A 26,308-nucleotide genomic window follows, 5' to 3' on the forward strand; every position below is an offset into this window, starting at 1 on the left:
AATTAAAAAAAAAAAAAAAAAAAACCTTAATAATAAGCAAGAAAAGGAAAAATTTCAATACCGGAATCGCATTTTCGAGAAGACGCAGTATGGAATTAGGCGACCGAGAAAGTGTCTGAGATACAGAAAAGAAAACAACCAGTGAGTTTCTTAGCATCGCAATGTGATCACAAATGGAAGTGATACTGACAAACATAATTCCTGTTACAATAATATGGAACACCTAAACCAGACTACAGTTACGATTAGGTAGTACGAGAAACATGTTAACAGGAGAACTAGCGGAACGAAAAATCCTAAAGAAGTTGACTAGCTGATCCAAGTCAAAGGTTCTATCAAAGTAAAAAAGGTTGACAATTAATGTGTGTAGAGGTAGATTAGGAGCACATAAATTAGGAGCAAATATATATGCCGCCAAAATAAGCATGTCTAGAGCAGAGAATTAAGACCAGGCAACACAAGAAATACAGATGTCGAACATAAGAAATTTCTTCGCGGCACATCAAACAACAGAAGGAAAAAAATAAGTGACTTGCATGGTAAAAGAATAAACACCTTTAAGTTCCATTTACTTTTCCCAAGCTGATCAATAGGAGAAGACGAAAAAGCACTACCATCAATATCACATGCATATTCAACAGATTCTGTCTTGCCACAAGCTATTTCATTCCAGAACTCCTTCTCCATATATGTGGAAGGAAGACATCCAGCACTATAATATCTACGAGCAAACACCTTGTTTGCCATCTTCTCAAAGTCCCGAAATGTATAATTTCTGAAAGAATAAAAATAAAAAGAGTTGAAGAGCTGAATGAAATAAGATGACACAACTCTTTTTAGATAGTAAATTACCTTCCACTCATAAAGAAAGTGACTTTGTCTTCGGTACTCCACTCAGCGAGCCGAAGAGGTTGCACTCTAGTCGTGAACTTGAAATTAGCTTTCTCTTTCGTCAGTACAACCCCAGCTGGAACAGATGCATTGACTGGAGAAATGATCTTGCATATACCTGAAATTTGATGCTCGGATTTAATTCTATGTAGAAAGGAAATAACAAAACAAGCACCCATTAGGGGTAGGTAACTGTATTTCAATTACTATGCGAATTACCATATTTTGCAGCCTCTGGAGCAATCTTTTGCAGATATACTAAGGGATCTTCAAATTCATCCTTAGTTGGATAAAATATAGGGCACTCTGGAATTTTGTCAGTCCAATCCAGATCAGCTATTTCAAACTTATCCACCTTATGCTTAGAAAAAGCATCCCTTCCACTTGAACCTAGACGAGGAAAAGTGGCTGGGTGAACGTTCAGTCGAGTCCCACATGATGTGCCTCTAAGAGCATCTCCTCCACTTCTGGTCATCATATTAGTAACATTTAAAAGTTCAGGTGCAACACCTGAACTCATCCGCTGAAACCTCTTCTGCTTCAAAATTTTTAACCCATTGTTAGCATCACTTGACAAACAAACCCTTCCTTCCACCTGTAATCATGTGAAACAGCTGAGTGCTTAATATCATACAAAGTACGTAACAATCAAAGTATCTGCTTCAAACATACTGCATACAGGAGGAAGGGAAAGGGTAAGAGCGCCACTAAGGTAACACATTATCCAAAACATTTATAAGTACAAGTACTTCATCAAACAAGATGTATGCGTTCAAACCAAATTAGTTGTGGACAGTCCTGACAGTTTATAATGACCCTACATCATCAAGATTACATATTATTACACACTGAGAAGCATCTTAAGGTCAAAAAGTTTCATGGTTGACAACATTTCACATAAACACCTGCATTCTATAATCTAGAAAATGTCTCATTATAGTTGCTGTTGTGTTATTTTGAAACCTAATTCAGTTGAAATTTAATATGAAACCATTTTAAGTAGTCATACACAAATTATATGTCTTGCATTACTTCTAAGACAGCTTAGCGTTCAGAATCTCTAACTTAACAATTAGCAGGACACAGCTTGAGACACAAAAACCGGAAGTATTCATCTGTAATACATTTGCCCTAAAAATCTCTACTGATACAAACTCTTTCAACAAACAATAGAATCAAACATAGCTTCACTATCCAAATTGATAGAACAAATTAAAGAACACGAGATAATGCCTTCCGGAAAGAAAAAAATGTTCTGCTAAAAAGGGAAATTTAATGCGAAATTCATGAATCCAAACAAGATACAACCCTGTATATTTTTTGCATTGAACATTTTTGCAAATTTTAGGACATTTAACAGAAAAATTATGAGTGCACAACAACAAGGAAAACATAATTTCACATATACTCTCACCTTCTTCGTATCGAAACACAAATTTTCCATTTTCCCAAAACAAGGAAAACAGAGGTGAAAAATCACCAACTGTAACGAAAATTAAAATGGAGATGGAGAGGGAAATAACTAGCTGAAAATCCTAGAAAATCTATCAATAGCCGAAGATAATCAGATAATTTTCAGCAGATCCAAACAACAAAAATGCCAAGAAAATAACCAACAAAGCAAATATAAATAATAATAATAATAATCCACAACAACATACCATCTCATACCGAGCAATTTCTGAGAAAACCTCCTTTATAAATCCTTCAATTAGCAAAACACACCTCAAAGAAAACCCTAACAGAAGATCTTCACCGTGAAATATCCAAAATAATACTTATCTAATCCACATTCTACAAAATCACAGAGATCTGAAATTTTCCGTTTCCAAATCAAAAGAATCTTCAGGCAGGGAAACAAACGGTTGAGTAATTTGGTTCTGGTGGTTTTCCGGTAGAGTAAAAAGAGGAGGTTTACCGGCGGAAAAGAAAGGAGTTTAAGAAGAGGAAGATGAGAAACAGTGAAGGAATTTTTAGAAGGAATGCTTAGAAAACCGGAAAATAAGAAAGGATTTGGTTATTTATAGATTCCATTTATAAAAAAGGAAAAAAAAAAAAAAGAATAAGTGATTATTAAAATAAATAATATTTTTAATATTTAATAAAGAAAGCGGTAGTTCTGCAGTAGTTAAGTTTGGTTCAACCAAACAATACGCCGGCTTCTACAAAACGTGGTTATTTCGTAACTTCCTTTCCCCGTTTTTTTTGGCAAATTTACTTAAATAGAAATCATGAATTTACTTAAATAGACATCATAAATTACTCCAGAATACTGACAGCGCGTTCCTTTCAAATTTTCCAAATCCGAGAAATTCAATTCGGGGGTAATCATTTTCTTCTGGAATTGGATTTCATTCCACCGGTCCTTCGGTGTAATGGAAAATGAGTTTTAAGGGAATTGGATTCCTACATAATTCAATTCCGAAAAATTTACGCTTGTTCGGTTTGAGGAAATGGATATATTTCTCCGGAATCCAATTCCTAGGCTCCCAAAAACCTGAACCGAACGCGTTGTGAGTGTTGTCGAAAAAGCTAAGAAGGAAAGAAGATTAATTGAGGATTACTTGGATTATTCTCATTGAGGCTGTGTTTGGCACGCCAGTATAACAATGCAAGACATTGCTAATTATATGTGGTTACAATGTCATGTATTAGGAATAAATATACATGTAGTTCAATGTTTAGTGGGTGGCATGAAAATAAAATGGATATGATACAAAGATGGAATTCTAATTTGTGAACCATTAAGTGGTTTGATGATTGGTATGTTCCCTTCCACTGCATAGGTAGGCGTTTGAATCTCGTAATTGTCACGGATAATCCCCTAAGGAGTTAAGGATGTAGTCCAAGACCACTGTTCCAAACCATTACAAAAAAAAGATCTAACTTTAAAATTTAATTATAATAAAAAGAAAAATTATAAATACATGAAAAAAAATATATTAGAAAAATTAAAACATTATAATAAGAAAAATTGTTTTAAAACGGGTGGCTAGCTCATCTGGTCATCCTCGTTCCTTAAAGGTTGATGCGCTCCAGGAGGTCACAGGTTCGAGTCCCCAATAGCGCAGTATTGCAGAATTTGACATGGAAGGTGCTTCGCTTGGGACATAATCAGCCCCCTCATCCGTTTTGGCTCCCTTGATTGGTTCCTCATGAGGCTCGCTGGTAGGCTAGCACGACACCTGTTCAATTAATATAGTAGTACGTCGTGCTTAGCTTGTTAGACTTCCAACTAGTTTCATGTAATAATCGTTATCCAATAATATAATAATATAGAAAACTAATAATAAAAATAATCACTCCAGGCCATGCCATTTCTGCAACTGTTATTCACAAAAACGGTAAATACCTCGCACAATGCATATCACATAGTTTTGAGTTTTGAGTACTGGCTTTTACTAGATTGGGCGAGTTGGGTGACGATATAATTATCTTCTTGCAGTGATTGAAGAACTTCCTTGGTAGTGATGATGTGAATAGCAAAGTAGGTAGTTTTCTTTTCCAAAGGGTAGGGTTGGCTATCCAAAAAGGAGTTGGAGCACAACTTGTTGCCCGAATACCAACCAAATCTGTGTAAAATTTCTTTTTGTATTATTATGCTAATAATATTCATAATATTAATAATATCAAAGAATATATAAAAAAAATATTATTATTTTTAAAAATTAATAAAAAAATCAAGGGGTAATTTGCGTTACCTCCCCTGGCGAAGATCATAATTTGAGTTATCTCCCCTACAGAACAAATATTAGTAAAACCTCCTCTCGTCACTTTTTCCATCCAAACCTGGTTAGCTGAGTCAGCTGCTTCGTACAGCTGGAAAATTTCTTACACGTGGATTTTATACTTTCCCATAATACCCTCCTGTATAAAGTAGACACCTAAACACGTGTTAGGCCAAGAATCATTGCAAACTTATGGTCGGATTTTCTGAGATTCGACCGTTCAACGGTCGAATTTGTGCGGTCACCTTCAACGGTCATCTTCATGCTCCAGTTCTATATGAAACAGATATGAAGAGAAAATTTTTTGCACCTCTCCTTAAATCCATTACCACAGACCTGCTCTTCTCAAACAAAACCAATCTCACCATCTGAAGTGCAGCCAGAACTATGGGTGATTCATATTCAAACTCCACCGATGTAAGTAAAACCACCATTAGAGGAGGTAACACTAATTTTTATATTTATAGTTAGGAGGTAAAACTAAAGAATTTTTCATGTTTTTGCAGTGTGTTGAACATCTGTGTAGGTGTCAAATTTGCAGGGGAACTACTCATTTAGCCATGAAATGCCCTTACCTCTATTCCAAATGTAGAAAATGTGATGGCTTGCGTAGATTTTGGGAAGCAAACACTCAAGCCAACAAAGGAAGGAGATTCTTGAGATGTCAAAACCAACCAAAGTGTACTGAATTTGGGTGGTTGGATAAAGCTGGTGTAACGGAAATACCAAGAACAGAAAAACAACAGTTAGGGGATGGGTGCTTCAAGTGTGGTAGTGATTCTCATTGGGTTTCACATGCCCAGAAGCTTCACCTGCATCCAACAAAAAAAATCACACCAATAGCTGGCCTTGATGGGTGTTTTCTCAAAGGAAAATATTCAATTGAAACACATGACATGAAAATGGTCATTGATTCAGATGTTAGTGACAGTATGTTTGCAGAAATATGTGACACGTTTAAAGGTGCAGTGACTGTGGAAAGGGAGAACAAAAAGAAAACTAAGAGCATTCACAAAAGTCTTATGTAGCATTCACAAAAAAGGCAGTTTCATCATCTGCTTCATCAGTAGCTATTGTTATGTAATAGCATTCACAAAAAAAGGCAGTCCATCATCTGTTTCATTAGATACTGTTCAATTGCTATGTAGTCTTATGTAATAGCATAATTAGTAATGAAGTAAAAGTCTTAAGTTCCAAAAAAAGATGCTCATACTGTTAGTTAAATCCTCCATCTTGGTGGCTTGAATGTCTGAGAAGCTGGTCTATTTGGTTCCCTCATTCCATCTGGCATAGTCCCATATAGATTCTGATAATTTCCAATAGTGGCTGATCTTGATGCTGACATTGGGGCAGACCTTCCTCCGCCTTGTGTTGGTGTAGACCTTCCTCTTCCTGGTGATGGTTCAGTTGTTGTCCCAAAAAGCAGGTATTCAAAGCCTCTTCCACTTCCTTGTGCTCTGCCCCTTCCTTGTGTTGGTGGTGCAGCAGCTCTGCCCCTTCCTTGTGTTGGTGGTGCAGCAGCTCTGCCTCTTCCTTGTGTTGGTGGTGCTGCAACAGATCCATCTCTTCCCCTTCCTTGTGTTGGTGGTGTAGAAGCAGCTCCTCCCCTTCCTTGTGTTGGTGGTGTGGAAGCAGCTCCCTCCCTGCCCATATTCAATCAGTCTAGGTAAGATACTATTATGTAAACATTGGAAAAAGGCATAAGATAGAAAGAAAACAGTACTGACCTTCCCACAGCAGGTGATACATTAGGTGTAGATGAGGATGTTGTGCCTCTACCTCTGCCCCTTCCTCTGCCACTGCCATTTGGGGGTGTATCCCTTGCATTTCTGGTTGGGAAAGTCCTAATGTTATGTTTAGTAGACTGGCAATTGGTACAAGATATTTTTGACTTCTTGTGTGGTTGTTCTCCTTCTACATCAGACCTAATTCTCTTAGTTCTTGGTCTACCTGTCTTTATCTTGAACTTAGGCCTGTACACCACCATTGGATGCTATCAAGTACAAAAAACAAACAGTTACACTCAACCACATAATACAAATGAATGCTAACAGTTAATCAATTGCATTAAATGACATTACTAACTGACCTCCTCATTCCAGTGATCTTGATTATCACATGCAACAACTTTTCCAGCATAAGCCTTTTTGTAAGATGAGATTTTGTGATAATCATCCACCAGACTGCACAAAATCAACAAAAAGTATCAAATGAATTATTAAATGGAAGCTGAAGTTACAATGACAGAAAATTTGAACCAACATTAGCATGAAGTGTTTAACTGACCTATTGACATCCAGTCTAAGGTTCCAAGCAACAACAATAGCATGTACACAGGGTATTCATGTAAGTTCCCATACATTACAATTACAAGTCTTCTCCTTGACATCCACATTCCATCTACTTGAGGTTTGATGGTTCTGCACACACCAACAGAACTCAGAAGAACCATACAAATGGTATCTTCTCTTCTTCTCAATCCTGTTCTTGATTATCCTGTCAGCTCTAGGGATAAGAACTAAACCTTCAGCTTCCCATTCCTTCACCTCCATCTTTCTATCAAACATCAGACCCATAATTTTCAAATTAAACCCTTCAAGGATCCTGTGCAGAGGTTTGGATCTTACATCCAAACTCCAACTGTTGAAACTTTCTGAAAAATTATTTGTCACATGCTCACATTTTGAAGTAGTATCAAAAGTAGATCTTGCCCAAAAATGTGTTGGGATATCAGCAAACCAATCCCTTGCCCTCTTATTATCTGTTTCCATGGTAGCCATATACTATGCTAATGTCTTCAAGTGAGCCCCCTTGTGGCCTTTGGTCTTAAAATTCTCAAATATGTGTCTAAAACAGAATCTATTCCTACTTGAGTGAAACACTTCTTCAAGTGCTGGGACCAATCCCTTCTGCCTATCTGAGATGAATGTTAATGGAGCATGATGTTCTAGCAATCTATCCTTGATTAGATTGAGAAAAATAATCCAATTTTTCTTGTTTTCACAATCACAAATAAACTTTGCCAGAGGATACATACCATTGTTTCCATCAAGTGCCACTGCAGAAAGCAACACTCCACCATACTTTCCTTTGAGAAAACACCCATCTAGACCTATAAATGGCCTGCATCCATCCTTAAAACCAGTCAAAAAAGCATCAAATGCCAAGCAACAATAACTGAAGTCATGGTCAGTATCAGTAGAAACAACACCTATACTCCTTGGATTCTTTTTCATTATCTGATCCATAACCCCAGGTGCTAACTTGTACCCATCTTCATAAGACCCAAACTTCTTTGTTAAAGATTTACCTTTACCTTTCCAAGCAACCCAATAACTAAGTACAACACCATACCTTGTCTGCAGTCTACTTTTGATCTTTTTAGGTTGCAGTGAGTAATCATCTTCATTAATATCCTGTTCAATGACACTAGCTACCCAACTTGAGTTTTCCATCCTATTGTAGCCAGTACCAGTTTTATTCACACAAATATGCTTAGGAATATACTTAATGATCTTGATAGTATGCCCATCTGGTTGCCTGTTGTAAACAAAAAAATCCCACAAAGTGTAAAGTTAGATATCATTAAGTTATAAACAAAAAAATGCCCATACTTAAATATGGTATAACTGGGCTTACCTGTTAGCATAGAGTCTGAATGGACACCTTTTGACTTTGCATCTGCACCTCAATCTGGTTGGATCATCCTTAAACTTCTCAACTTCAATATTGTTGGCAATGCAAAATTTAGTTACAAACAACTTATACTCTGCCATATTGGGCCACATCAACCCTTCCTCAACCTCTTCAGTATCACAAGTCCATTCAGTAACTTCCTCACTCTCAACATCAGCATACATATCATCATATTTCTGGTGATCACTTTTATATTCATTGTACCTTGCAGGTTCTTATTCTCCTGGTTCCTCATCCACATCAGTATCAGGTTCACCCTCATCATTAAATTCACTTTCAGAACTTGATGAAATGCCACTGTGATAATCATCTTCTATTGGAAGTTCATGTATTGAAGGAGTCTTCAGATTGGTGCACTCTAGTAGTACATCAAGCTCTTCTTCAGGCATATCTAACAACTCATCCACAGTATCATGTTCTTCATCTAATGCAATAATTGATTCCTTCCTCTTGTTCTTCTTTGTTGCAGCTGACTTATGTGGAGTTTGAGGTTTGGATGCAAGCTTCTTCTTTATTGCAGGTGACTTCTGTGGAGTTTGAGGTTTGGATGCAAGCTTCTTCTTTGTTGCAGGTGACCTATGTGGAGTTGTAGTTTGGGTATGCTGAACAGTCTGAGTTGGTTGCTCTGTTGTCACTGCAGTCTGACTTGGCTGCTGACTTGGATCATCTTCAGACACTTGTGTCATATGTTGACTTGTTTCCTCATCTTCAATCAAACACCCAACAACATATGGCTCTGTCCGAGATTGTTTGACTGGAACAATATCTCCATCACCCACACCATAATTCACCCCAACTTCTTCATCCACACCATAATTCACCTCAACTTGTGTCACCTGGTGGCACAACTTTTAGGGGTCCCTCATGAGTCATGAACAAATGAAATTCATTAGGAACATCTTGATCTGATTCATTCCAAAACTTCAGCAAACCTTTATCATCCACAACATCACAAAGAAAGCCACTCTCCAAGTACTGAAAATCACAATGGTGGCCATCTATCCCATCAATATACTCAAAAACATTGTGCAACAGATCCAACATGTTCAGAGTGTCTCCATAATACTTAGGCCAATACACCTCCTTTCCATTCATATAATCAAGGAAACTGAATCCACAAACAGGTTGTTGCCTAGGCCATTCTCCATCATAGTGTAAATAGACATTTTTAGTATCATAAACAACACTTTCACTGCATCATAACCAAAAACCTAAATTAATCACCACAATCAACAACTTTAATAGACTGTACAATATACAAAAAACCCAAATCACATGAACAAAAAAAAACAGAGCATCAAATACAGAAATTATAAAAAAAAATGAAATTAGGGTTACTTTGAAAACCCAATTCCTACACTATATCACATCAGAGACCCTTTTCTCAACTATCACCAACTCACACACATGTAATTTCTACAATCGATTAAGCATATAACATCCATCCTAAATCAGAGGATAATGATAAAGACCCAAGAACAACATGCATAACATCAAACCCATAATCACGTATCGAATCATTAAACGAAAACGGAATGGAAGAACATAAACCCTAGAAAAAAAACTCACAATCTTCGTCTCTGGTTATGATTCATCACGATTAAACCCTAGAAAACATATGAAACGGAAAGAAATGGGAAGCCAGTTCTCCTCTTCGATCAATTTCTTCTTCTCTTCGTTGGAACCCTAAACTCTCCTGTCACAGAAAAAAATTGGGGTTTTTTTTCTCTCTGCAACTGATAAACTTTTTTCTCTCTCTCTAATGTCTGTTCCCGCTCTATAGAGGGGTAGTTGTACAGACGAAGGGCTACGTGTTCAATTCTAATCGGCTACCCAAACGGTGCCAAATCGAAACCATTCATTGTCTGACCTGATGCACAGCCGTTGGATGATCATACAGGAGGGTATTATGGGAAATTATAAAATCTACGTGTAAAAAATTGTCCAGCTGTACGAAGCAGCTGACTCAGCTAACCGGGTTTGGATGGAAAAAGTGACGAGAGAAGGTTTTACTAATATTTGTTCTATAGGGGAGGTAACTCAAATTATGATCTTCGCCAGGGGAGGTAACGCAAATGAAAACTAAATATTTAATAAGAAAAAAATAATAATAACATTTCCATAATAAATTGAAAACTAATAATAAAATTTACCAAAAAAAATCTTGAAATTAAAATTGAACATTTACAAAGAATAATAATAATAATAATAATAATAAATGAAAAATAGAAGCCAAAAAGATTTAAAAATAATAAAACGAAAATTAGCGATGACTAACCGGTAGACCTGACTAAACGGATTGTACCCACTTTACCTACGTTTACCATCCCTTTTAAATCACTATCTCGTCACTTTGGGAGAAGGAGCACATAGTAGGGGTAGCAATTGATTATTAAAAATACAGGACTCTGCTAAATTGTAACACGGTTACTAATAAAAGAAACCAAAATAACATAATTAAAACTGAACATTTAATAAAAAAGAATTGAAAAATATAAAAAAAGAAACCAAAATATTTAACTAATACTAATAACAAAACTGAACATTAATAGTTAAAAAACAATGTTTAGAAAGATAAGCGGTCAATATTGGTCAACGGTGTAGTTGGAGGGCGTAATATAGGGTCGCATTCAATGCAAACCTCAAGGGGTGAGTATTTGATGTAGCCCTTTGAGGGCAGTAGAAACTACATGTAGTTGCTATGTTGTGTAATTTTATTTTTTTTGATTTTTTGAATGAACAAAAAAAACTCTCCCAATTTCATATATTAAATATGATTGTTTACATCGATCTAATACATACAAATTGAGATACATGAATAAATACAAAAATACAAAAGTATTAAAAACATGTATTTTGCAGAGGAGATCAATTTAGGGATGGTGTGAAAATTCAGATTCCATCATTTGAAATTTTCTTCAACTTTTTTCATTGAGAAATTTGTGTCTTCTTTATTAAGACTAGATGCTCCAGTAAAGGAGTGATTTGCACAATACATCGAAATCACGATCATATCTCGTCTCCATGGATCTTCATAAACATGTAGACCATAAAAAAACCATTGGATATGATAATCACCTAAATATAGATTATAATTTATGATAAATATAATAATTACGTACTAACAGGAGGAACTTATATAAACATTACTTCAATCTACCCAATAAATCCGAGTAAACATAGGTTGAAGATGTAGGAGAAGAAAGTAGTTCCATAGAGATATTTTTTTTCCTTTGAAAAAACAGTTATTAAGAGAGAGTATTTGGAATATTTGTCCATATCACTATGTCGTGTAATTGGAACCATGCCAAACATCCAATATTTGAATGCTTTCTTGAAAACTCTCTTTGACTAGATTACACCCTCCAATTTCTTCCGCTTTTACAGCGCCAAACGGATTCTTGGAATAAACAATAAGTAGTGGTGGGGGTGTGTGTGTAAGCAAGTCACCCTTTATATTCAAAGTTACTTCATTGGCCTTATATCATACATATTCTAATTTACTTCAAAACGATTAAAGTCATATTTTATTTTACGTGTATCTTCCATATAGGGGGAGGGAAGGGTATAATTCTTGCCAATTCTCACCAAGAACCAGCTTTCTTTTCGACCTAGCCAATTATGATATTTTAAAATTGAAACTCATTGTAATTTTCAAGATTTTCATTATAAACCTAGCCGATTATGAACGTGTTCTTCACATATGTATGACTCATAATACTCATCGGGTTTGTTTTTCTAACGTTCCACCAAGAATTCAAATCGAGCGTGTATTATCTAAAATGTAAACATATAAAATTAACGCAAGTTTACAAAAACATGATTAAAACACACGAAACAAAAATATTCACCAAGTCTTCAGGTGGACTAACCATTTTTCGATCGATCCTCGGTATAGTGTTTTGTGAATTGCGATAAACTATCTAGTTTCTTTTTCGATAATACATGTTTGATTTTCTAAAATTTTCATCCAATTATTTAGATTTCCATTGGACTACTCTTCAAATATATCAGTAGTTCTTTCCTACAAATTACCTTGATTTTTCACACGAACGGATGGCTGAGTGTCGTTTGAGTGAACTAGAACCTAGACCACACTCAATATGTCATCTAGGTGAGTTAGAATTACAAATGGTAGACTAAATTTCGCCTGGTATACAAGGTGGCAGATAAAATTTCATCCATAGCATATCATATTGTTTGTCGTATATTGTCCTCTTTTAAACACTATTTTGTATGAATTATAACTCATAAGGAGTACGAGAGAATTAAAGGAGTAACTTCTCACATAATATCAATGTCTTTTTTCTCTTTTCCTCTTTCCTGAAACAAAATATAAGGAAATCTAACATCTTGAAGACGCCTTTGCTCGGATCGGCTCCTTTGTAGCAGGTCTGAGCATATCCTCCATAACATCTTCTCTTCCAGTTTATCTTTTAATGTTAGTCATGGCTTACGTTTTATTTTATTTTTTCTTTATTTTCATTGTTCGACGTTCTAGATCTAGTTTTTTTCTTCAGACTGCGGGCGTTTTTTATTTAATTTACTTGATGTACTTTAACAAGTAGCTAGTTCTTGTTTGTTGTCTTGTTAACTTTATTAAAGGGTTGTAGTTCTTATTCTTACAAGAATAACAACTTCTATTATGCTTGAATGAAAGTGAGAGAAACATATGAACAAAAACAAAACTTGTAACAACAACTCCATCATCAAAAGCAAAACCATCGACAACCTCATCTGAAACATCATATTTTGCAGCAACTTTGGTTATCCAGACCGCAATCACCAAGGTTCGGATTCAGATGCCGACTAGTTACCTAATGCTACTTAAGTTTAATTTTAGTGTGTTACATTAGTTACTTTATCAGGAAAAATCTTAAAAAATGGATGAATCATTTCTTGATCTTAACGTCGTTGTCTATTGCGGTGTTATTAAATTGTTTAGTATTGTCTTCAATAACCCAAACATGATCATTTAACTTACTTATGAAAAACCTTGAGAGAGAAAAATGTGACCATTTTTTCCAATTACCGATCTTCCAAATATTTTAAATACTCCCTCTGTCCCTAAATAGATGACATAGTTCAAGTTTGGATAATTCTTAAGGCAAAGAGGAGATAAGAGAATTTATAAGTATTTTTTATAATTATAGCCTTATGGATAATTACTAGTAAGTTTTAGAAATAATTTATCTCTCAAACTATACAATGGATATTCGTAAACTTTATACCGTTAAAAAATATTTTAAAACACCTACTTAACGAATATAAACATGGCTACCAAATTATACATATTTCTTATACTAAAAATAATGCATTAAAAGGATAATTTTAGAAATGTCCATTGTTTGGTGATATAGGTCATATATTTAGGGAGAAAATTTAAAACTAAATAGATCATCTATCTAAAGACGAATGGAGTATTTTCATTGTGATCCAAACAGGTTGGATATGATTTGAATTTTTCAGATCTTCTTCACAATTTTGGTTGCAAGTAGTATTTGTATATATTAAAACTTATATCTTATTCTTCGTTTTTATCTTGATGTGCCCATATTTGATCTGAATTTTCAGATATTTTGGGCAGATCAAGGTTAGTCGAACATCCTAGTTTGTATAGTTTTTGATAAAACAAATTGTTGTTCCAACAACTTTTAGGGTTCTTTTTATATTTATCAATCAGATGGCTTATGTATGTTATCTCGATTTCTTATTATATGTTTTGTAATACAATTTCAAATACATCTTCTAGGACAAATTACATTGGCTTGACATAGATTTACATTACTGTGAAGCATCAAATATTAAAGAAGATAAATTTGTTATCAATGAAGAATAACAATTCAAATGGTGGAATCAAAAAATTCACACCATCCCTCGAATAACATCGATTTCCTCAACGAACTACATGAATTTAGTATTTTTGTTGTATTTTAGATTACGTATATTTTGTATTTGTTCATATATTTCAATTAACATGTATTTAATTCTTGTAATAACTCTTGCCAATATATGAAATTGGGAGCATTTTATCATGTTCCTTCAACAACAAAAAAAAACATCGCCAATTCAAGCAATATTTAAGTTTTATGTTAACCAATTTCTATTTTATTTTCTATAAGCTTTCTTCTCTAATGGCTTATAAATACTGATACAGTCTCATAGCTTTGCAGGTGTTTCAAACGAATCATATATATCAACAGAGATGATTCACCTTAGCTGAATGTGATTCTCCATTCTTGTGAAGATCGATGGCTACCAGAAGCAATCGTAAAAATGTTGTGTGCATAATAGTACCTTTTGGGACAATTGTATCTCAATGAAAAAATAGTAAAAAAAGATAGTTTCTTCAAAAAAAAAAAAAAACTTCGAAAAATGGTATTGATCTTAATATCTCTTTCCTTGTGCAGTCATGTTAGATTGTTTGGTTTTGTTTTTAACATCCTATACATGACCAATTAACCATAATCTGTATATTTGAATGGTTGCTTTGACTGTAATGGTTAATACTCTGAGCTGATCAAAAAGTCAATATTTTTTTAATATTATTTTTTATGGAAATCATATTTCAATTCATTCAAATCAAAATAGTGATTACATGATTGCTTACAAGATTATAAAAAACACCAAAATACAAGATAATCAAAATCCAAATACAAATGACGACACCAATTGCAAGTACATCGCGAAGATAAAGAGCCATGAATATCGAAGACATCCAATATTTGTAGATGTTGAAAAAGCGGGGGTCTAACAACACCACCCAATAATTCGATTAGCAATCTGTATGGACAAACTCTGAAATACTTTTCCAGAGAATCAACTAGACAGTCAGACTCAATCTAGATTAAAGTATCTCAAGGAGTCAATATCTCTCACTTGTTTTGATTTACTCAAGCTAAAACAATAGCAAGTCTTTAATCAAACACAAGGAATAACTTGGACGGTACCAAAGACCAATGTCCAAGGATCAATCAATATCAATCAACAACCAAAGGTTGGATTTCCAATTGATGATCTTTAACGCACAACCTGTATTATTTCAATTATATAAAAAATATAATGTGGAAAAGAAATTACACAGACACCAGAAGTTTTGTTAACGAGGAAACCGCAAATGCAGAAAAACCCCGGGACCTAGTCCAGATTGAATACACATTGTATTACGCCGATATATACACTAGCCTACTACACACTAACTTCAGACTGGACTATATTTGAACCCCAATCAGTCTCCCACCGATCCAAGGTATAATTGTACTCCTACGCCTCTGATCCCAGCAGGACACTGCGCACTTGATTCCCTTAGATGATCTCACCCACAACTAAGAGTTGCTGCAACCCAAAATCGCAGACTTGATAATAAACAAATCTGTCTCACACAGAAAAGTCTATCAAAGGATAAATTTGTCTCCCAATGAAAAACCCTAGGTTTTGTTCCGTCTTAAGATATAAAATCAAGGTGAACATGAACCAATTGATAATCCGGTCTTATATTCCCGAAGAACAACCTAGATTAATCAATTACCTCTCAACAATCCTTCTTGACTACACAAGCGGTTTTTCGAGGAATCAAAAACAGTGAGACGAAGATGTTTGTGACTTCTTTATCTTTCCTATCGGAGAACTCTCACGATCTCAAGCCAATCAAAGATTGTACTCATACGATAGAAGATGCGAGATCAGATCACACAACTACGATAAAAGTAGTATCGGTCTGGCTTCACAATCCCAATGAAGTCTTTAAGTCGTTAACCTGGTTTTAGAGAAGAAAACCAAAGGTTAAAGGAGAATCGGCTCTAGCGAGCGCACTAGTATCACACAGACGTGTGGGGATTAGTTTTTCACAATGCTAGATGTCTCCTTTATATAGCCTTCAAATTAGGGTTTTGCCTTAGTTACAAAGCAATCCATATTCACCGTTAGATGAAAACCTGATTTAGATTCAAGCTAATATTTTTCAACCGTTAGATCGAAAACTTATCTTGTCACACACACTTGGGTAAACGTTTATTGGGTTTGTGAAAACCATGCCCAAACGTGTACGTGTATGTTGGTTCAACATAGTAACCCAAAATGTTAACCATATGAGCATTTCATATTAACCTAGTTCTTCTTCACCATAACTAGTTCAATTGACTCAAATGAACTAGTTAGAGAGTTGTTCAATTGCTATGAGATCTTATGTAACCACACAAGACACAATCGAAACAAAGATGATTCGATTCAATGAATCGTCTCATGAACTTTATAGCCACGGTTTGCATAAAGCATTCCTTAGTAATTTAAGTTTCATGTCCAGAGCACATCTTTAGATCATAACCACTTAAGCTCACAAACAAGTTCGCGGACTTAAGGCAACCGGTAGAGTTTTCCAAACTCAGCAGAAAATCTCGGCAAAGAGACTTCCGCCAGTTCGCGGACTAGGTTCGCGGACTAAACACGCAAACGAGTTTTTGGAAAATCCCATCAGAAATTCTCGGTAAGAGAACTTCCGTCAGTTCGCGGACTTGGCAAAGCCAATTCCTCTGGTTTCTCTCAATCAACAAAGTTCGAAAACTTCGGATTAAGGAATACATGGTTATGTAATCTAAACTCTCATTCCAATCATTGAGACATTCTCAGAGGACGTTATATAGCCATTATTCACAGACCGTTTCACGTCAGATCAATTCTCAAAGTAATTGAAAATTTTCATAACTTTCTTCACTAGGTGAAGATAAACTTGATCAAAACGAAACACTTTACCAACATACGATTTCGAGAAAAAAATAGGTAGTGAATACTCAGCTCGAAATGTCAAATGCGTATTATCCAGTCTATATAGCATACGACTTTTTGTCTCATAAGAAGTAGGAGATAAAATAGATAGACTTTTGAGTGATAGATAAGTTCAAGTCTCCACATACCTTTTTGTTGATGAAGTTCCACGGTTCCTTGAGTAGATCTTCGTCGTTGTATGATGAATCGCCATGAAGTCCTTGAGCTCAACTACACTTTTCTATCCTAGTCCGAGACTTAGCTATAATAGACTAGAAACCAAGACTCATAGTTTTGATCACAAACATTGACAAACATGCTTGATATAGCAACGCATGCGAGGTTTACCGAACTATGCTCTAACAATCTCCCCTTTGTCAATTTTAGTGATAAAACTATTAATACATATGGAATACAAAAAAGATAAACTTTAGTGGCTCCTATTTTATAGTCTAATCTTCAACGTTCCTTGAAATCTTCGTCCTTCCAAGTACTCTAATGATCCCAAAGGTTGTCAGTTTAGCACCACCGTTGTTGAAGATCCGTAGCTATAACAATGAGAGAAATCGAGATTCTCGATCATTATTATACAGTGTCATAGTATCATTATGTAACATCAAAGTCCAATTGCATCACGACTTTAACAACAATACTATGGTGATATGTATCACTCTCCCTTAGTCAATACTCCATCTCGATTATGGAAACCACTCCCTCTTACACAATGATCCGAAAACCATATATATTTGTAGTGTGAACTACATTATTTCTCCCTCTTTTTGTCAATAAAATTGGCAAAAGTAAAAGAACGGGATCATAATGAAATTTCCACAAGAGACATTTCATAGACTAAAAGAAAAATACATTCCAACTTAATTTAGATGCAATCATAAATCCGAAGCTAAATGCATTCATCAAGGAGTTTTAAGATACAAGATAACCCCTATAAAATTCCACAGCCGCACACCGCGCAAGATATTACCATTAAGCACAAGTTCAAAAGAACTCTCCCCCATTTGATGTCGTTCCCGAAAGAACAACAAGAGCGACCTTAATTTCGAAAGAAAAGAAGGATTTTTAATTGGACACCAAAAACCATGGAAATGATTTTTGATATCCAAAACTCAACCAATTTAATCAAAAGTAAACCCATGATCAATTTAATCGGAATACGCAACTAAATCAAACCACAAAAGTGATCAATTTAATTTATTGTGCTCAACATAAGAAAACTCACGGATCTACGACTAAGATAACCACACGGATATGACTACCTTAATCGTTCAAATACTCAACATAAGGAAAACTTTACGGAATATACGACTACATCAACCAATAGAACATGATTAGTATAGCCGTTCATATACTCAACACAAGAACTTGTGGAATATATGAAAAACTCAACTAGATTAATTACAAGAGAACCTATAATTAATCTAATTGGAATACACAACCAAACTAATCACCGAAGCAATCAATTTAATTGTCAAATGATTTTGCTCGACAAAAGAAGACTTTCGGATCAAATAACTAAATAACCAATCAAGATGATTAATTTAGTTCAAGAATGCTCAACATATAGCATCTCATGGAACAACCAACAAGGCCAATATTAATCGACATAGTTGTAAGGTGCTCAACATAAGATACACAATGGAGCCTTCACAGTAAAACATAACAAAATGGATCAATGAAGATCAATACCGTGGATTACATACAAGGATCTATTCTATTTTCCATCACTATTTGCATAACGACATAATAGACTTTATCCTTGTCAAACAAAAGATTTCATCCTATTTTCCATCAAATAAATGACTGCATAGGCATAACTTTTGTAATTGTCTAAAAGCCCATTCGTCCTTTTATCAATACGAATATCAATTTATGAACGTCTTTACTTTTGACACAATATGGGACCTTCAAGTTCACGGACGCAAACAATACATATCCCATAAAAATATTGCAATACTTCAAAACAGATTAATACTGCAACAATATCATCCTCCAAATATTTTTAGAATTTAAAACCAATAAATCTAAAAAATAACACAAGAAGATGAAAACAAAAATAGCTATGTGTAGTCACAATCTTCGCTATTCCAAGCACTAGTAATCCTTCTCTAAAATAAGAATAAATTCTCATAAGAAGTTTCCTAGGAAACAAGACAAACTCGTAATGCACATACAAGATGATTTGTCCTTATAGGGTAGAATCAATCTTTTTCGCATGGATTTACACAAATAATAGCTACCAAAGGCGTATAAAAAGATTTTCTTAATCAAAGAAGAACATACAAAGTCAATAACGACTATGCATCATAGTTCACAAAGGATGATTGTGAACATTCAAGAATTCCATAGCACTGCGTACTACTTTTCATTCTTGAACTTCCTTCTTTGTGATTCACCAACAACATTCTTGTAAAAGCTACAAATTAGCTTAGAAGAGTAGTACTCCAAGAATCCAAGTTCCCAAGTTCAAGAGAAGTGGAACAAGTGTAACGAAACGGAGCAAAATACTCAAAAACAAGAGACGGGAAAAATACCAATCTTAACTCATCCAAATTCAAGGTTTCTCATCTCTATTTTGAAAATAATTCAAAGAGGACGATAGTTCAAAAAGAATGAGGTCAATCCAAGTTCGGACGAAGAAGTTACGGCCAAAACAAGTTTACCGAATATCGACGTCAAGTATGCATACGGTTTTGCAAACGAATGTTCGTATCCTGGAGCAGTATGCAGACGGGGTTTGCGAACTTAAACCCATGGATTTTGGTTTTAAATGATGTTATGCATACTTGGTATGTGTACCATGAAGTCCAAACATTCCGAGCTAATGTTTTCAAACCTAAACATTTAAGAACCTTAAACACATATCAAGTTAGGTAGAAATGAACAATAAGCAAGGTACATAAATCATTATAAATACTCAAGCAAGTAATAAAAACATAAAACTTGCTCAAGTTTATAGACATACCTTTTTTAGAAAAGTCCAATTGAATTCTACAGCCTTACCGAATATAATTTGTGCGTCCCAGTTGTTGTGCTTCCCTCACCGTATACATAGCAGGGCATTCTTGGTGGGGATGCACTTTCAACACAAACAAGTTGTGTTGAGGTGAACAATGTCTTGCTCACCATGGCACCAAGAAAGAGTTTTTTTCCAACAACTCTTAAATCTTGTAGTGTTGAGAAACACCCAAGGAACTATTTTTATAAGTCTATCAAAGAACTTCAAGAGAACCCAAAAAGATTTGTGTTTCTGATTTCTTGTTTTCCAACTTATAAAAAACAGTTTCTGCATATAGTTTTTAGTACTGCGAAGGGAAACTCTTTTGATAAAAAGAGACGTCCTAGATTCTTCATAAAAGAAGACAATACCACTATCTTGATAGAAAGTATCAGAAATTGAGCAACGAATCAATTCATGCTTTGAGGTGATACACTCAGATAACTGAGATTTAAACTCCTCTTGTAATTCGTTTAGTTTATCACAACTAATTGGATTACGCAGAGGAGGAGCATTGCTCTCACTGATTAGTAAATCAATATCAACCTCAACATGAATATTATTCATCATAACTTGTTTTAGCTTGTCAAGAGATTCTTGCTCTTTCTGGAGGTATAACTCAACATCAAGAGATAAGCTTTCAAGCTTCTTTTCAATCCCTGAAAACACTTCAAGGGATTTTAAACCTGGTGGAGGTTTAGATAGAATTTCTTATACAGATTTTATAAAATCAGTCATGGAAGAGAATTCTGAAATCCCTGGATCTGGTAGTGCATTTATTGAGATAGCATCTATGTCCATAGGGTCAGATCGCTATAAACACAGACTTGTGAGGTCTTAAACATGTTTGCCTGCTCTGATACCAATTGAAAAGGCGGGGGTCTAACAGCACCACCCAATAATTCGATTAGCAATATGTATGGACAAACTCTGAAATACTTTGCTAGAGAATCAACTAGACAGTCAGACTCAATCTAGATTAAAGTATCTCAAGGAGTCAATATCTCTCACTTGTTTTGATTTACTCAAGCTAAAATAATAGCAAGTCTTTAATCACACACAAGGAATAACTTGGACAGTACCAAAGACCAATTTCCAAGGATCAATCAATATCAATCAACAACCAAAGGTTGGATTTTCAATTGATGATCTTTAACGCACAACCTGTATTATTTTAATTATATAAAAAATATAATGCGGAAAAGAAATAACACAGACACCAGAAGTTTTGTTAATGAGGAAACCAAAAATGCATAAAAATCCCGGGACCTAGTCCAGATTGAATGCACATTGTATTAAGCCGCTACAAACATTAACCTACTACAAGCTAACTTCGGACTGGACATAGTTGAACCCCAATCAGTCTCCCACCGATCCAAGGTACAGTTGTACTCCTGCGCCTCTGATCCCAGCAGGACACTGCGCACTTGATTGCCTTAGCTAATCTCACCCACAACTAAGAGTCGTTGCAACCCAAAATCGCAGACTTGATAATAAACAAATCTGTCTCACACAGAAAAGTCTATCAAAGGATAAATCTGTATCCCACAAAAAAACCCTAGGTTTTGTTCCGTCTTAAGATATAAAATCAAGGTGAACATGAACCAATTGATAATCCGGTCTTATATTCCCGAAGAACAACCTAGATTAATCAATCACTTCTCAACAATCCTTCTTGACTACACAAGCGGTTTGTCGAGGAATCACAAAAAGTGAGACGAAGATGTTTATGACTTCTTTATCTTGCCTATCAGAGAACTCTCACGATCTCAAGCCAATCAAAGATTGTACTCGTATGATAGAAGATGCAAGATCAGATCACACAACTACTATAAAAGTAGTATCGGTCTGGCTTCACAAGCTCAATGAAGTCTTTAAGTCGTTAACCTGGTTTTAGATAAGAAAACCAAAGGTTAAAGGAGAATCGACTCTAGCGAGCGCACTAGTATCACACATATGTGTGGGAATTAGTTTTGCACAATGCTAGATGTCTCCTTTATATAGCCTTCAAATCAGGGTCTTGCCTTAGTTACAAAGCAATCCATATTCACCGTTAGATGAAAACCTGATTTAGATTCAAGCTAATATTTTTCAACCGTTAGATCGAAAACTTAGCTTGTCACACACACTTGGGTAGACGTTTACTGGGTTTGTGAAAACCGTGCCTAAACGTGTACATGTATGTTGGTTCAACATAGTAACCCAAAAGGTTAACCATATGATCATTTCATATTAACCTAGTTCGTCTTCACCATAACTAGTTCAATTGACTCAAATGAACTAGTTAGAGAGTTGTTCAACTGCTATGAGATCTTATGTAACTACACAAGACACAATTGAAACAAAGATGATTCGATTCGATGAATCGACTCATGAACTTTATATCCACGGTTTGCACAAAGCATTCCTTAGTAATTTAAGTTTCATGTTCAGAGCCATCTTTAGATCATAACCTCTTAACCTCACAAACAAGTTCGCGGACTTAAGGCAACCGGAAGAGTTTTCCAAACTCAGCAGAAAATCTCGGCAAAGAGACTTTCTCCAGATCGCGGACTAAACAAGCAAACGAGTTTTTGGAAAATCCCAGCAGAAATTCTCGGTAAGAGAACTTTCGCCAGTTCGTGGACTTGGCAAAGCCAATTCCTCCAGTTTCTCTCAATCAACAAAGTTCGAAAACTTCGGATTAAGGAATACATGGTTATGTAATCTAATCTCTCTCAGAGGACGTTATATAGCCGTTATTCACAGACTGTTTCACGTCAGAGGAATTCTCAAAGTAATTGAAACTTTTCATGACTTTCGTCACTAGGTGAAGATAAACTTGATCAAAACGAAACATTTTACCAACACACGATTTCGAGAAAAAGATAAGTAGTGAATACTCAGCTCGAAATGTCAAATGTGTATGATCCAGTCTATATAGCATACGACTTTTTGTCTCATAAGAAGTAGGAGATAGAATAGATAGACTTTTGAGTGATAGATAAGTTCAAGTCTCCACATACCTTTTTATTGATGAAGTTCCACGGTTCCTTGAGTAGATCTTCGTCGTTGTATGCTGAATCGCCATGAAGTCCTTGAGCTCAACTACACTTTTCTATCTTAGTCCAAGATTTAGCTATAATAGACTAGAAATCAAGACTCATAGTTTTGATCACTAACAATGACAAACATGCTTGATATAGCAACGCATGCGAGGTTGACCGAGCTATGCTCTAACAGATGTGGTAGTGATGAATGATGGTGTGAACCGAAATCGACTCCGACCATTTAAAATGATTATCTTCTTCAATAAGAGATGTTCCAAATAAAATGGAGTATTTTGCCTAAAATCTTGTAGGTCCAAGCGAATCCAGATGACCTAAATCCCTTTTGTTAAAGATGAATATAAGGCGACGCCGAGCAGGATCGTTGATGTTCTTGAGGATTCGAGAATAACAAGCCAATAAACACCATGGAGATTTGAAAGAATCGCTATTAGAGGAAGAAAAAATCGTCCTAAAGACGAAGAAAATTTCACCCAAATAACGAAGAAATGTGTCCATAGACACTCAAAACAACAAAAAATAAAACTTAAAAACATAAACTAAAATGTTTTCATTCGTAAAAAACTAAAAATCTGCTCAGGTCTAGCTCAAAAGGACCAAATTTGAGTAAGATTAAGAAGGAAGTTGTTGAGTTTTTTGTTCCTTTTAGGAGAGAGGAAGAAGAAAATAAACATATATATTTTTTCAAAAAGTCAATGTTGGTAGATAAATTATGTGGTAATCTTAAATCAGTTTGTAACGTATGAGTTGCACCTCTTTCGGTATTAAAAAAAAACCCTCACAGTATATAGTTTTTTTTTTGAAGCATGGGTGTTTTAGTTCACTAAGAACATCTCCAACAGTGGATGTAAAAAATCCTACGTGGAAGTCTTATTGTGACCTTTATTTAGAGGATCTCAAACAGTGGGTGTTAAAAATCCTAGGCGGAACATTTTTAAAGACCCTTATTTAGGAGGATTTACACACAGATAAAATATAGGACCCCGTAACTAAAAAACTATCTCCAATAGTATAGAGGTTTAACCCTTAAAAAATCTTATGTGATACAATCTTAACCGTTTAATCGTATTTAAATTATTTATTAGAAATCAAAAATATGACATGGAGGTCAGTGTGAAGATCTAAATAAGACTTTATTTAAAACCTTCGAAATTAATATTTCATCCCTCCTGTTTTGTGGGACCTACTGTTGGAGATGGATTCGTTCTAAATGAAGGTCTAAAATCTCACGTATCATTAAAAAATAAATCTTCCACCTTCTATTGGAGATGCTCTTAGGAGAAGTTACAAATGTAGTAAATATAGGACCCTGAAAGTAATAAACTATCTCCAGTAGTATAGGGTTTAACCCTTAAAATAACTTATGTGATAAAATCTTAACCGTTTTTCTTTATTTTAAATAATAATATATAAAAAAAAATAAGATACATATGACATGGAGGTGATCCCAAAGGTGTAGTTAAGACTATTTTTAACACCTTCATATTTAGTATTTTATCCCTCCTAATTTTTAAGACCCAATTATTGGAGATGGATTTATGCTAAATGGAGGTCTAAAATCATATTTATCATGAAGAAATGAATTTTCATCCTCTATTGGAGATGATCTAGGGGTCAAGGTCATCTTACGTGTTGGTTGTGGGTCATTTATGTGGCGCCCCCAAAGCTAGCAGCTGACTAATCCAAGAGATTAACTAAATACAGAGGCACTACGAATCTAAATCATATACCTAAGCATTTAATTAAGGAATCTGCTATAAAACTTAACCCAAAACTAACTCCACTCAGAAATATATATATACAAGATCTTCTCTCAAATGATACATACACAATAGTCATTTGGTTTACAAATAGAATATACAACAGATTATAACCAACTAAAGAAGTCAACTTCTCGGAGCTTTCGTTGCGCAACTCTGGTCTGTCTCTGAAACTGAAAGTGGGAATAATTAACATTTAACTTCAAAGTAATCATAAACAAGATTTGGAAAACAATATATGTTTCCGAAAACATTAAATAGTGACAAAGTCACTAAAATAAACAAACATGTGTATGGACAAACTCCTTCGTCAAACAATGTATATATTGAGTGTCGACCACTTCCTTCCACACCCTATTAGCCTATATGATGTCGACCAATTCCTTACACACCTATTAAGCATAAAAGCAGAATTCATGTAGATATAAATGAAGAAGCGTATCCTATACACCTATCGTTTTCCTAATAGGCGTCGACCAATTCCTTACACACCTATTGGGCAAACGAATGGGAATTCTCATTTCCCATAACAATTCATATTGACAACAAAACATTACAGGTCCTTTCCAATCCATGGAAAGATTAACAAAATCAACAGAATTATCATAAAACAAGTTGAATAGTGCATTGAATGTACTAACAGAAACGCATGAGTTTGTTAAACATAAACTTTTGCAAAAGAAACAACAATGGTTACCATAGAGTCAAATGTATTCCCACCTCTTTTGATGACAAGCCACGCCTACCTCGAGATCTACGATCCACTGGTTCGTCATCAGAATCTATCGTTGTTAATATAGACTAATTGTTAATCACACAAGAAGTCTAAGATTCTATCCAAAAGCTCACACAAGGCTCATAACATTATTTCATACAAATCCATCTAATGGTTCTAAGCCAAAGTCCTCTAAATAAGCCCATTAACTAAGGTCCAGTCTATCTGAGTCCACTAATAGTCAAACTGATGGTCACAGGTCAACTAACAGTCAAGGTCCAAGGTCAGGTCAAGTCCAGGGTCAATGGTTAAGGTCAAGTCAACTGAGGCGACTCAGGTCAGGATCTGTAACTCAGTGAATTAACACCGATTCAACTCAGTCAGATAAATTATCAGGCAAATACTCTATTGTGACTACAAATTCACTTGCAACCTGATTTTATTCATTCGAACAAGGTTCTAAAGTTCAATACAACAATAACACATAGAATTTAAGTTAAGCTTCATAATTAAACTACAACTGTAAGCTTAGCCTACCTGCAAATGCAGTAGTTGCGACATCTGAATCGTCTTATCTCAGACTATAAACAACTCCACCATTCTCAAAATCGTTAACCTATCTCAGAACCTGATATTCATCTAACTTCAAGACCAGAACCACCACAACTCATAACCAGTACAGTCACCTCCATCTGCAA

General features: G+C 35.1%; 2 protein-coding genes and 1 long non-coding RNA gene across 6 annotated transcripts in view; all 3 read right to left on the reverse strand.

The window, feature by feature from the left end:
* The window catches only part of LOC113297423 (lysine-specific demethylase JMJ706-like), a 6,403-nt gene extending 3,507 nt beyond the window's left edge, over positions 1-2,896 (reverse strand). The window contains exons 1-5 of the mRNA XM_026545881.1: positions 2,553-2,896; positions 1,111-1,486; positions 853-1,009; positions 556-775; positions 39-115 (exon numbers count right to left, since the gene is read on the reverse strand). Of these exons, the coding sequence (XP_026401666.1) occupies positions 39-115; positions 556-775; positions 853-1,009; positions 1,111-1,486; positions 2,553-2,555 (833 nt within the window). The 5' untranslated portion in view covers positions 2,556-2,896. The remainder of the gene's footprint in view (positions 1-38; positions 116-555; positions 776-852; positions 1,010-1,110; positions 1,487-2,552) is intronic.
* Positions 2,897-7,402: 4,506 nt separating this feature from the next.
* On the reverse strand, positions 7,403-8,479 carry LOC113294676. The gene is made up of 2 exons (XM_026543058.1): positions 8,259-8,479; positions 7,403-8,159 (listed from the first exon to the last, which is right to left on the reverse strand). Exons 1-2 carry the CDS (start codon positions 8,477-8,479, stop codon positions 7,403-7,405), a joined length of 978 nt encoding a protein of 325 aa, XP_026398843.1.
* A 16,425-nt stretch (positions 8,480-24,904) lies between these two features.
* LOC113297424 overlaps positions 24,905-26,308 on the reverse strand; it is a 7,543-nt gene continuing 6,139 nt past the window's right edge. For 2 of the 4 annotated variants that reach the window (XR_003333471.1, XR_003333473.1), the window contains exons 2-3: positions 26,148-26,296; positions 24,905-25,068 (exon numbers count right to left, since the gene is read on the reverse strand). This is a non-coding gene — a long non-coding RNA (uncharacterized LOC113297424). Of the gene's footprint in view, positions 25,069-25,615; positions 25,678-26,031; positions 26,297-26,308 lie in introns of those variants that run through there. The other 2 variants (XR_003333474.1, XR_003333472.1) reach the window with 2 other exon arrangements.

This window comes from Papaver somniferum, chromosome 7 (genome assembly GCF_003573695.1).
Source record: "Papaver somniferum cultivar HN1 chromosome 7, ASM357369v1, whole genome shotgun sequence".
Lineage (NCBI taxonomy): Eukaryota > Viridiplantae > Streptophyta > Magnoliopsida > Ranunculales > Papaveraceae > Papaver > Papaver somniferum.